The following is a 13,293-nucleotide window of genomic DNA, read 5'->3' as shown; positions in this document are numbered from 1 at the left end:
AGTCACATGTCTCATATGAACTCTGGACGTGACGGGAACATTCCCAGTTTATACTTATTTTAGGATATTTTAGTAAAGAGTTGGAGCTCAAAGGAAACCAGTGGCTCTGTTTCTCGCTCACAAAGACGCACTGAAAACGTCTTCTGTCATTTTACAATCTGAAAAAAGATGGATTCACATTAATATATGTGCAAAGTTTAACTTTTAATTGTTTCATGTATTTTGATGGGAAATTGTGAAAATGCAAATGAAGCAACATTTCTAAAATCCCTCCGCAGCTGTTTTTGTTCAGTTTTATGTATTGATCATATGCAGATTAGTTGTCATCATTTTCTTTTGATTTCTGCAGATTAACTTTGATAAATTTGTTAATGGCGTTAATAAAGTTGTAGCGTAGTATAAAGTGTAGTTTAATGAAACACAGCACTCGGACTGTTTGCTTGTATTTTACACACGTTTTTCTGACGTTTACGGAATATGATTGAAGACGTTAAGGGAGAAAATTACTAGAAGAATCAGAATTTAGCTGTTTGGGAAACAACAAGCAGCAACACAACATGGAGTCTGAAAGACAGCAGGAACCTGAAAACAGACATTTCAAAGTAAAACAAATAATCAAACCCTGAAATCTAATCTTGTTTGGAGAAAGTTTTGATGAAAGGTTCGATAAATTATTGAAGTTTTCTGTCGCGAGGATGATGCTCAGACAAACTTATGAAGAGTTCATTTTTAATGCTTTTCTAGTTCAAATGGCATGAATTTTATACTTTTTAAATATTTTATTCAGTATTGTATACAATTTTATCAAATTTTCTACAATACCCTGTTTTTTTTGTTTTTTTTTTGTTTTTTTTTTTACCAGTAGGGCATGCTGTTACTTTAAGGTAGCGTACCCAAAACTTCACCCGCAAAAATATATTTTTTGGACATTTCATTAAATTATGCTTACTTAGTCTTTTTTTAAATATATTTTACTAAACACACGTAAATATTTTACTAAACCCAACCTAAGTAACTTTATTTTACTTCAACTAACATACTCAACTTTATCTTATTAAAGCAACTTTAACTTTATTAGTAACTTTATTTCGCTAAAGCTAACATACTTAACTTTATTTAGCTAAAACTAACATATGTAACTTTATTTTATTTAAGCTAAAATATGTAACTTTATTCTAATAATGCTAACGTACATAACTTTATTTTATTAAACCTAACATATGTAACTTTATTTTATTAAAGCTAACGTTTGTAACTTTATTTTACTAAACCTAACATATGTAACTTTATTTTACTAAAGCTAACATATGTAACTTTATTTTATTAAAGCTAACATTTGTGACTTTATTTTATTAAAGCTAACGTTTGTGACTTTATTTTATTAAAGCTAACGTTTGTGACTTTATTCTATTGAAGCTAACGTTTGTGACTTTATTTTATTAAAGCTAACGTTTGTGACTTTATTCTATTGAAGCTAACGTTTGTGACTTTATTTTATTAAAGCTAACGTTTGTGACTTTATTCTATTGAAGCTAACGTTTGTGACTTTATTTTATTAAAGCTAACGTTTGTGACTTTATTCTATTGAAGCTAACGTTTGTGACTTTATTTTATTAAAGCTAACGTTTGTGACTTTATTCTATTGAAGCTAACGTTTGTGACTTTATTTTATTAAAGCTAACGTTTGTGACTTTATTTTATTAAAGCTAACGTTTGTGACTTTATTCTATTAAAGCTAAAGTTTGTGACTTTATTCTATTAAAGCTAACGTTTGTGACTTTATTTTATTAAAGCTAACATTTGTGACTTTATTTTATTAAAGCTAACGTTTGTGACTTTATTTTAATAAAGCTAACGAATGTAACTTTATCTTACTAAACCCAACGTCCGTAACCTTATTTTATTAAAACTAACGTACCTAAATTTATTTTATGAAAACTAACATACGTAGTTTTATTTTACTGAAAATAACTTAATAACAATAATAATTTAAAACAATATTTTAATAATAATTAAAATAACTTTATTATTACTAAAGGTAACGGACGTAACTTTATTTTACATAACCTTGTTTACTTTACATTAAGTACATTACTTTGTGTTGAGTATATAACGTGATTATGCCAAATTGTGTTTTTTTCCCCTAAACTCAAATACGTTACATAATAAGTCAATAATCTCTGTTGTTGGTACATTTGACGTTATTGATCGTCAGTGATCTATTTATTAAATCTTCACCACAAACAGATTTACATACAAACTAACAATAGCTAAAGAAATTTAGAAATTCATTGTTTCTCCGACTCAAAAACAGAAACTTTTATTTCTCAGACAGCTCAACTGATTTCAGCGCTACATGCTGAAGTATAAGTACACCAATTTATGTACGTACACATTAAAGTGTAAGTACACTAATTTATGTACAGTACACATAGAAGTACAAGTACACTAATTTATGCACAGTACATATTAAAGTAAAAGTACACTAACTTATGTACATTACAGATTAAAGTATAAGTATACTAATTTATGTACAGTACACATTAAAGAATAAATACACTAATTTATGTACGGTACACATTAAAGTATGAGTGCACTAATTTATGTATGGTACAGATTAAAGTATAAGTACGCTAATTTATGTATAGTCCAGATTAAAGTATAAGTACACTAATTTATGTACGGTAAACATTAAAGTATAAGTACATTAATTTATGTACGGTACACATTAATGTACAAGTGCACTAATTTATACACTGCACACATTAAAGTATACGCACACTAATTTATGTATGGTACACATTAATGTACAAGTACACTAATTTATACACTGCACACATTAAAGTACACGCACACTAATTTATACACTGTACACATTAAAGTATGAATACACTAATTTATGTACGGTACACATTAAAGTATACGCACACTAATTTATGTATGGTACACATTAATGTACAAGTACACTAGTATATACACTGTACACATAAAAGTACACGCACACTAATTCATGTATGGTACACATTAATGTACAAGTACACTAATTTATGTATAGTCCAGATTAAAGTATAAGGACACTAATTTATGTACATCATTATCAATAATAATCATCTGATCAATAGATTAGATTTACGAGCTACTCATCGTCTGTCTGTCCGGAGGGGACGCTACAGGAGACAGGGTGGACAGCAGGTCAGACAGGGACAGTCTGAGGTTCAGGCCTCAGAGGGAGACTCGTCGTCGTCTCCATAGACGACCCCCTTCAGGTAGACTCGTTTAAACTCCTCAAACACCATGTCCTCTGGTTCACTGAGGACAGAGGGACAGGAGAGGACAGAGAGGACAGACAGATTTAGGATGAGCCGTGAGAAGAAAAAAAAAGTTTGTTAACTCTTTCCCCACCACAGTATTTTTGTTAAGCTGCCCATCAGCGCCAGCATCTGTGGTCATTTACGAATCTTTCAAGACCTTGAGAATATTGCATTTTGAATATATAAACACTGAATACATCAAGACAAAGAACAGATCTTCAGCTTTCATACACAACAAACCATTTTATTTTAGCTTCTTCTGTTACTTTTTTTAAAATCAACTTCTGAATTTGTGCATTTTTTATTTAAAAAAAAAAAACACATTTCAGACAAAAAGCTGAGAAAATTGCATTTTTGTAAAAGAAAGTAATTTCAAGAGCAAAATCAATTCCCTCTTAAATTCTTATGTTCACTTGAATCGTACAATTGTACACTAACTAGTGAAAACACCTATTGACAGAAAATCTTGTCCATGGCAGGGAAAGAGTTAAAGAAGCTCTGAAGGAAGTGATGTCATTAAACAGGAAGTATCTCACCTCTCTTTGTCTGGGATCAAAGTTCAGACAGGAAACAAAGACAAGATTAAAAAAACGTTGTTATTGTTTTTCTCTAAAGACATTCAAGGAGGTGCTAACAAACATGCTAACAAACATGCTAACAAACTTGCTAACATGCTAATAAAAATGCTAAGATACGGTGCTAAAATTCATGCTAAATTTCTGTCCATATGATGAAAGAGATGGATTCCCACAGAGCCGGCCCCACTGACCCGGCCCCACAGACCCGGCCCCACTGACCCGGCCCCACTGACCCGGCCCCACAGAGCCACCCCCATAGAGCGGGCCCCACAGAGCCACCCCCACAGACCCGGCCCCACAGAGCCGGCCTCACAGAGCTAGTTCCATAAGTTCTGGTTCAAGTTCACGTTCAAGTTCAGGTTCAAGTTCAGGTTCAAGTTCGGGTTAAGGGTCAGGGTCAGGGTCAGGGTCAGGGTCACACTGAGACTTAGGTTCAGGTGGATCACTAAGGGTCCTCACTGGTTCAAACATGTATTTTATCTAAATCGATCTGTAAATCAGGTCTATGCGGTGTACCTGGTTCAGGTTTCGGGTTCATCAGTTTGAATGGAAGCTCCAGAGACACCTCACTGTAACACAGACACACACACACACACACACACACACACACACACACACACACACACACACACACACAAGTGTGTTCAGGTGTGCAGGTGTTCAGGTGTATAGGAGTTTAGGTGTACAGTGTACAGGTGTTCAGGTGTACAAGTGTACAGGAGTACAGTGCTCAGGTGTTCAGGTGGTCAGGTTTTCAGGTGTGCTCAGGTGAGTTCAGGTGAGTTCAGGTGTACAGTGTTCAGGTGTACAGGTGTAGAGCAGTTGTTCTGGTGTGCAGCAGGTGTGCAGCAGGTGTGCTCACATGTACAAGTGTGCAGGTGTACAGTCTTCAGGTGTTCAGGTGTGCAGCAGGTGTTCAGGTGTGTACAGGTGTTTACAGGTGTTCAGGTGTTTACAGGTGTTCAGGTGTTCAGGTGTGTACAGGTGTTTACAGATGTTTACAGGTGTTCAGGTGTTCAGGTGTGTTTAGAAGTGCAGGTTTGTACAGATGTTCAGGTGTGCAGCAGATGTTCAGGTGTACAGGTGTGTACAGGTTTTCAGGTGTTCAGGTGTGAGGTTACCTGGACGCGACCATTCTGTGAACAGAAGCAGAGTGAGATGATGTGTTTAGGAACAATCTGTTTTTATTGTTTCACACTTTTAACTTTAAACCATGGATGTATTATAGTGAAATCTGGAGGACAGCTGAGCTCCCAGCATGCTGAGCGATTCAGACTCACCCTGAGGCGATCATCCTGAGGACGACCTTGTAGGACACCAGCATCCCCTGGACCTCCTTCAGGATGTCCTGCTTCACTCTGAGACAGAGACAGGCAGAGGGTCAGCAGGGGACTGTCTCTATGTGTGTCTCATAGTGTGTCTCAGTCTCTCTTAGTGTGTCTAAGAGTCTCTCAGTGTGTCTCAGTGTGTCTCTGTCTCTCTTGGTGTCTCTGTCTCTCTCAGTGTCTCTCAGAGTGTCTCTTAGTATGTATCAGTGTCCTACATGCTGGATGAAGCCAGGTTGGTGTCTTCATGTTTGAGTCGTCCGTCCAGAGCGAGTCCTCTGCGGTCCTTGTTGTGAGCCAGCAGAGGATACAGAGTGTAGTCCTTCTTCAGACTTGTCCCAGAGGGCACTGAGTCGCTGTCGAGTCACACACAGAGACAGTGTCAAAATAAAAGCCCCACAGGACATTCTTGGTTCTGAAGAAGACATCTGGACTCACCTGGTCTCCTCTTTGGCCACAGATTTGACGTATTTGTCGTTTGAATAAAGAACCACGTTGGTCACCTGTTCGACTGGACGCAGAAAATCACACAAATGGAGAAAAAGCGAACTGAACATGACAAGAACTTCACCTTAAATCCTGGAAACATCCTTAAATCCTGGAAACTGTCTAAAATCCTGGAAACTGTCTAAAATCCTGGAAATGTCCTAAAATCCTAGAGGGTTCTATCATCCTTTAATGTCCCTAAAATCCTATAAATGTCCTAAAGTCCTTGAAACATGTATGGGGCCGCTGTGACTGGCCCCTGGCCTCCTGTCAGTTTGTAAAGGTGGCCCCCGGGTGAAGCAGGTTGAGTGTCCCTGGTCTGAAGGGACAAGTCCTTCCCTACTGTGCTGTGATTGGCTGGAGCGCAACATGCTACTCGTCCAGTCATAGTGAACAGGGGTACAAAAAAGGTCCACAGTTGGAGATCTAGAGGACACTGAAGGACAGCACATGCTTGGTTGTGGATGCCGCTCTCTCATCCTCAACCGATGAGGGGGGGGGGGCGAAAGAAACAACGAAAGCAGCAGCAATCAGCTGAATGAGAGACGCAGCAAATGCACCGCTGTTTTTATGAACAAGTCCATCTAAAGTCTGACTGAAACTGAGACCAAAACAATGTCCTCTGAAGAAGGATGAAGAAGACACTTTTTGACTTCTGAACATTTGACTGTTTGTCTCCTCTGTCACTGACACTCCATCCGACTGAGTGAAGCTCAACAGATGAGCTCACATCTGTATCAATGGACGACTACCTTTGGGATGGTCAAATGTCCCTCTCAGGTTATGTTGGGGCGGATGTGACCACGGGTGTTAGTCGTGCACGCTGGCTGTCCAGCTCCCAGTGGTGTTGATGTGTGACGTAACAGGTACTGACTCCTGGCGGATGGGAAAAGGTCCAGGAGGGTACCCAGACGAGTCACGGCCTCGCAGATATAAGTGTTCTTAGTTTGCACTGATTCAATTTTATGTCATGTTTAGGAACCGATAAGCAGAACCACAATTTAATTTCCGTCATCCGGCACTTGACTTTAAGTTCACAGTTGTAATTTGGAACCAAGTTTCAGTTCCCAACCCCAGGTGAAAGCAACCAATCACAGCAGAGTAGAGAAAGTCCCCTCCCCATCCCTCTGGACTGTCCATTCAACAAGCTACCTGATCACATGACTTACTGAACACACGTGTTAGAAACTACATGGACGAGGTTACCTGACACGCTGATGTCTTTGATGTTCCTGCTGGATGAGTTAGTAATTTCTACATGAACCCTGACCGCTTCCCCATGGTAGAAGGTCTATGGACAGACAGAGAGACACACAGACAGACAGAAAGAGGGACAGATCAGAGTCAGATAGACAGACAGACAGGTGGATGGACAGGGGGACAGACCTCTTTGGGCATGCTCAGCTTGATGTGCAGCGGTTTCTCGGACATCAGGAACTCAAAAGTTGTTTCTGTCACCGGAACTATTTTGGTGTCCTCTGGACTGTACTGGATCTTACGAATCGACAGACGGACTGAACTCCTGCAGAGACACCATCAGGTCAATATTATCAGAGAGACCATGGAGTCAGGATTATCAGAGACCATCGAGTCAGGATTATCAGAGACCATCAAGATGTCTTCAGAGACTCACTGTTTGTCGATCATCTCGTCTTGGTTCTCTCCACAGAAAGCTTTCACCTCAAACTCCACCGCACATTTCTGTCAGAGACACAGAGACATGAGACACCTGTCCTCTGAGACACCCGTCCTCATAAACTGACTGATGGTGACATCATGATGGCATTACCTTTCCCACATCGGAGGGTCCAGGCTGCAGCGCCACCGAGCATGGTAGGTTATCTGGAAACTGAGAGACAGACAGGAGACACTGTGACATCAGGGACAGATGTCGAGGACAGGACCTGTAGACTCCTCACGTAATTTCTGCAGAGTTAACTGTGGACATGTCCTGCCTGCGGACACGTGTCCTGTAGGTGGACACGTCCTGTATAAAAAGCTCCTCCTGTCTCCTTAAAGACGTTCTCCTGTCTCCTCAAAAACCTCCTCCTGTCTCCTTAAAGACCTCCTCCTGTCTCCTCAAAGACCTCTTCCTGTCTCCTCAAAGACCTCTTCCTGTCTCCTCAGAGACCTCCTCCTAACATGCGTTGATTGAATGCTGCTGAAAATGTTACTGTTGTGATTGTTACGACAAAGTCCTCACTCAAACGAGACGATAATTAAGTCCCAACGTCCTCAAACGAGTCAATAACAAAGTCCTGAGGTCCTCAAACAAGACGATAATAAAAGTCCCAACATCCTCAAATAAGACAATAATAAAGTCCCAACATCCTTAAACAAGAAAATGATAAAGTCCTAACGTCCTCAAACGAGACAATAATAAAGTCCCAAAGTCCTCACAGGAGACGATAATAAAGTCCTATCGTCCACAAATGTGACGATAATTAAGTCCCAACGTCTTCAAACAAGGCAACAGTTAAGTCCCAATGTCCTCAAACAAGATGATAATTAAGTCCCAACATCCTCAAAGGAGACGATAAATTCCCAATGTCCTCAAATGACACAATAATAAAGTCCTAACGTCCTCAAATGAGATGATAATAAAGTCCCAAAGTCCTCAAAGGAGTCCCCGTAGCACCCAATAATGTAATAATTTACTGAAAATGTAATAATGCCTGAAAATGTAATAAAATTTGTACTTAACTCAATCGAAAATGTAATAAAACCCAATAATGCAATAACTTGACCAATAATGTAATAAAATATTCTGACTGATATTGTAATAACATTTTTACCGATAATGTAATACCTTATTACATTATTGGAGATTTATTACATTTTCAGGTGGGTCTTTTTAAAAAAAAAAATGATAATGTAAAACTTGACAGATAATGTAATATAGAGGTCTATATTTTGTGTTTTGAGAATCTAAGACTGTTAAATACACTGACTTTGAAACAAGAGAATAACTATTGCTTCCCTAAACATACTTCGCTCTCCACAGTTTTCGAACGAATCACTACCTTGCGAAAACAACCACAAACCAACAAAACAAATTTAAGTAACACTTCATTTGAGGAGGGTATGCATAAGTATTCATAACACCAACACATTATTTAAAATTTGACATAAATATATCCTCTCATAAATGGTTATTATATCACTTTGAATGACGGGGCAGCATGGCTCAGTGGGTAGAGTGGCCGTCTTGTAACCGTTGCTGGTTCGATCCTGGCCTGCAGAGCTCAAAGTGGTCATGATAGTGGTCAGCTGACATACTGTGAGATTTACCTCTATAAGTACAGGTTTAATAAAAACGTCAGCATAAAAATGACAAAACATAATGACATAACTTTTGGGGTTTATATATATTTTTGGGGTTTACATATATATATATATATATTTATATACGATTTACAGTCCCTATATTGTATAAATGATGCTTTTGATGTATTAATTCATCTTGGACGCCAGCATCCTGGCCACTAGAGGGCGGGGACGCCCGTCTATTCCGAACCCCCCCCCATTCCGACACCCTGCTGCTCCGACGCACCGCCACTCCGAAACTCAGATATTGATTTTGAAGTCCATCTTCCTACATCAAAAATATAGGCCTATTAGTGATCAGCGGGTCGGGGATTTGCACTGTATTCACAGTAGGCCTAAAGATGATGACACAATTTCATAAAAGATGAATTGGGTACCAAACAACCATGATGACTCTGAAAGGTCCAGTGCTGCTCAAAAACTATACCAGAATTCTGGTCACCAAAGGAGGTAAGTCCATCACACACTCAGCAGGACCAGGATGTCCCTGAGTGTCTGCGTGTGCATATAGCTGTATGCTATAGGTCTGCAATTCAGTCATTCAGTTGTTTCAAATCCAGTGTAGGCTATATAACAGTCTTGGATTCTCAAAACACAAAATATAGACCTCTATATTACATTATCTGTCAAGTTTTACATTATCATTTTTTTAAAAAAAAAAAGACCCACCTGAAAATGTAATAAATCTCCAATAATGTAATAAGGTATTACATTACCGGTAAAAAATGTTATTACAATATCAGTCAGAATATTTTATTACATTATTGGTCAAGTTATTGCATTATTGGGTTTTATTACATTTTCGATTGAGTTAAGTACAAATGTTATTACATTTTCAGGCATTATTACATTTTCAGTAAATTATTACATTATTGGGTGCTACAGTCCCTTTAAAGTGTCTCAGCTTGTTATTTTGTCAGATTTTACATCAAAACAAAACGTTATCAGGAAGTCTCAAAACTGAAATCTCATCTGGTTTTGTCCTCTCTAGTGTCCGCTGCAGACGGACTGCAGAGACCACTCTTACGTGGTTTTACGTGGATCAGTGTGTTGTCGTCTTCTCAGTTCACAAGTCTCGTGATGTCCTCATGAGGACAAAAGTCTTTCCTTACTCCTTTCCCTGGACCATCCCTGTCCCCCGTCAGTGGAAATGCTGCGTCCCTTCAGTGGACCCTGGCGTGTCCCCTCAGCTGTGTGATGGACAGTTGGTTTCTTACCTCGAAGAAGAAGGGGAAGGCGTTGTCCCCCAGCTTGCGCACCAGCTTCTGCTGGATCTTGGTGTGTGTCAGCTTGTCTCTGTCCTGCAGCTCAGGGTACACCTGCCGGGTCACCACGAACAGGTCTCTCCTGAAGGCCACACCCATCACGTCCATGTCCTGGCGGCCATAACGAAACGTACACGACAGCATCACGTACACTGAAGACACACAGATGCCACGGGGACAGAGAGAACAGGTCTTTACGGGTCCATGTCCAGGTTTGTCATATTGGGGATCTGAAATAACTAATTTATAATCAGCAGGTGAATAAACCAAACGCACCTTTCTTTCCTTTGAGCTGCACCGGGTCGATTACCACCACCCCGTCTGAGGACACACACACTGTTAGCCTAGCTTAGCTCACTGTTAGCCTGTTAGCCTAGCTTAACTCACTGTTAGCCTAGCTTAGCTCACTGTAAGTCCAGCTTATCTCACTGTTAGCCTAGCTTATCTCACTGTTAGCCTAGCTTAGCTCACTGTTAGCCTAGCTTAGCTCACTGTAAGTCCAGTTTATCACACTGTTAGCCTAGCTTACCACACAGACTGTTAGCCTAGCTTAGCTCAAACACTGTTAGCCTAGCATACCACACAGACTGTTAGCCTAGCTTAGCTCAAACACTATTAGCCTAGCTTAGCTCAAACACTGTTAGCCTAGCTTAGCTCAAACACTGTTAGCTTAAGCTTAGCTTAGCACACAAAGTGTTATCATCTCACCGACTGGATCCACGTAACCGCAGTGATCCACAAAGTCTCTGTTGGCCATGTATACAGCCACCTGCAGCATCACAGGAGGTCACAGGAGGTTATTAGATGTCGCATGATGTCACAGGAGGTCACATGATGTCACAGGAGGTTATGTGATGTCACATGATGTCACAGGAGGTCACATGGGCTGCGTTCCAAAAGTCGTTCAACATGCCCTTGTTCTGAACAACTGAAGTGAACTGCGTGAGCTCCACCCTCAGAGGGAGCGAGTGAACGTCGATGGTCCCTTCAGAGGTCTATATAACACACAATGCATTGCAGCTATGCATGTGATACCAAAATATACATCCATGGTGGGGGCAGTGATAAGTAAAACTACGGCTGCAGAATTAAGAGAGGACGAATTAACTGCTAGATAAATAAAAAATAAAATTAAATACAGATACATTCAACATCTGATGCTTTTCAGTTTCACTTCTAATACTTCTCATAGGTCTGTATCATAGACAGTATATACATTTATATATTTATATACAGTCTGTAGTCTGTATCGTAGACTGTATGCTTATATACGTACAATCTATGTGTATAAAGTCTAGTTGCTTTTTGAAAACTGTCATATAATTAATTGTGATTATGTTAATATTTATGAATATTTATTCCTATTCAGCTTGTGTAATTATCTATAAATGATTGAGAAAATGCTGTTTTGCAAGATATTATAAACCCATTAAAAATAATAGTTATGATAATCATGAATCAAAAATGATTACATCACAAAGTCATGCAGCTGATTACCAATGTGTATATGCATCAATCTATCTATATGTACACACATATACTGCAGTTCTGATGAATAAGAAAACTGGTAGTTGTACCATGAAAGTGAATGAGGGCAAATGGAAAACTTTTGGAACGTAACCTTGACGTCACATGATGTCACAGGACATCACATGATGTCACAGGGTCACCGAACTCTAAAGACGGATACAATCGTGGACAAAAGACTTACCGACTTGTCGTGGGACACTTTCTTGAAGACGACGTGTTTGGGACTCATGCTTTTGGACGGAGGTCGCGACCTGCAGCACAGACGACCTGCAGCACAGACGACACTCACACGTCAAACACGTTGAAGCTGAACTGAGCTAAAGGTCGACCTGCAGGCTTCCATCTATTTCTGTCCTTTTTAATAAAAACGTTTCTGTCTCAGCCGATTTAAAAAAGGACTTTAATCAGTAATTAAGAATACATTTGATTCAAGCGTTCACACGAACATTAACACTGACTGACCTTCAACACCTATTTTACACCTTCACAATGATTAATAACAATAATAATTATATTAATGGCAAAAAATATTATTAATACTAACACTGATACCAGTAATAACATTAATAATAATAATAAAAGTGATGAAGTGAAACAGACTGACCTGAGAGCGGCGATTGATCGATTGGTATTTTGAGCAGCAGCAGGTTTCTATCAGCTGATCAGACGATCAGAGCTGCATTTATAATACACACACACACACACACACACACACACACACACACACACACACACACACACACACACACACACGCCCTGTCAGCAGGCTGATCATTACTGAACACACACACTGATAATCCAACACACAGCTGCTGCTTCACCGTGAACGTCTCAATGTCCACTTCACCTGTGAAGTTTCAGGTCAGCAAGACTCTGAAACAGTTCGTGGAAAACTGCAGAGGGACAGCCGGTTGTTTTGGTCATTTTGGTTAAATGAGGAGATGAATTCGCTCTTTTCCGTATTTTCTGTGCTTCTTGTATTTTTACGATATTTTTTGTTAAAATTCTGCATTTTCACGTGACTCCAAATAAACACCAGTTTTACTTCTCATCTCTGCGTCACCTGTTTGAGTGCTTCTTATATTTCATATTACTGTTTTATTAATATCCTAATTATATTTCATAGTAATGTTTTATAGATATTATATTTTGTATTAATTTTTAATAAATCTTATGTTTTATATTAATGTTTAATAAATATTATGATTATATAAAAAGCGCTCTAACAGGTGACACACAGGTGTGTCTCATTAATCCAGTGAAGCACAACATCCAACCAACATCCAACCAACCGACATCCAACCAACAACATCCAACTGACATCCAACCAACAACATCCAACCATCAACATCTACTCAATAACATCCAACCAAACATATCCATCCAACAACATCCAATCAAACATATCCAACCAACAACATCCAACCAAACAAATCCAACCAACAACATCCAACCATCAACATCTACTCAA

At 39.2% G+C, this 13,293-nt stretch overlaps 1 protein-coding gene across 1 annotated transcript; it reads right to left on the bottom strand.

Annotated features, from left to right (window-relative positions):
• Positions 1 to 2,291: 2,291 nt before the first annotated feature.
• sagb (S-antigen; retina and pineal gland (arrestin) b) lies at positions 2,292 to 12,496 on the bottom strand. Its single transcript, XM_088078374.1, has 16 exons — positions 12,427 to 12,496; positions 12,004 to 12,089; positions 11,001 to 11,061; positions 10,569 to 10,613; positions 10,245 to 10,444; positions 7,490 to 7,549; positions 7,334 to 7,401; positions 7,087 to 7,222; positions 6,907 to 6,991; positions 5,653 to 5,725; positions 5,433 to 5,570; positions 5,170 to 5,247; positions 5,011 to 5,025; positions 4,406 to 4,458; positions 3,848 to 3,857; positions 2,292 to 3,309 (listed from the first exon to the last, which is right to left on the bottom strand). Exons 2-16 carry the CDS (start codon positions 12,049 to 12,051, stop codon positions 3,216 to 3,218), a joined length of 1,164 nt encoding a protein of 387 aa, XP_087934500.1. The 5' UTR covers positions 12,052 to 12,089; positions 12,427 to 12,496; the 3' UTR covers positions 2,292 to 3,215.
• Between the last annotated feature and the right edge of the window lie 797 nt (positions 12,497 to 13,293).

This window comes from Plectropomus leopardus, chromosome 6 (assembly GCF_026936395.1).
Source record: "Plectropomus leopardus strain MGB_pleo_1.0 chromosome 6, ASM2693639v1, whole genome shotgun sequence".
Lineage (NCBI taxonomy): Eukaryota > Metazoa > Chordata > Actinopteri > Perciformes > Serranidae > Plectropomus > Plectropomus leopardus.
Note: the sequence above shows the minus strand (reverse complement) of the source record. Positions and strands in the feature narration are given on the sequence as shown.

Bases quoted from the DNA above. Each gene is read 5' to 3' on its own strand.
- sagb (XM_088078374.1), bottom strand. From the start codon at position 12,051: ATGAGTCCCAAACACGTCGTCTTCAAGAAAGTGTCCCACGACAAGTCG. The intron at 5,726-6,906 runs GTAACCTCGTCC...TTCTGCGTCCAG, and splicing joins CAAAGACATCAGCGTGTCAG to TCGAACAGGTGACCAACGTG. The intron at 5,571-5,652 runs GTGAGTCCAGAT...GTGACTCGACAG, and splicing joins GTGGCCAAAGAGGAGACCAG to CGACTCAGTGCCCTCTGGGA.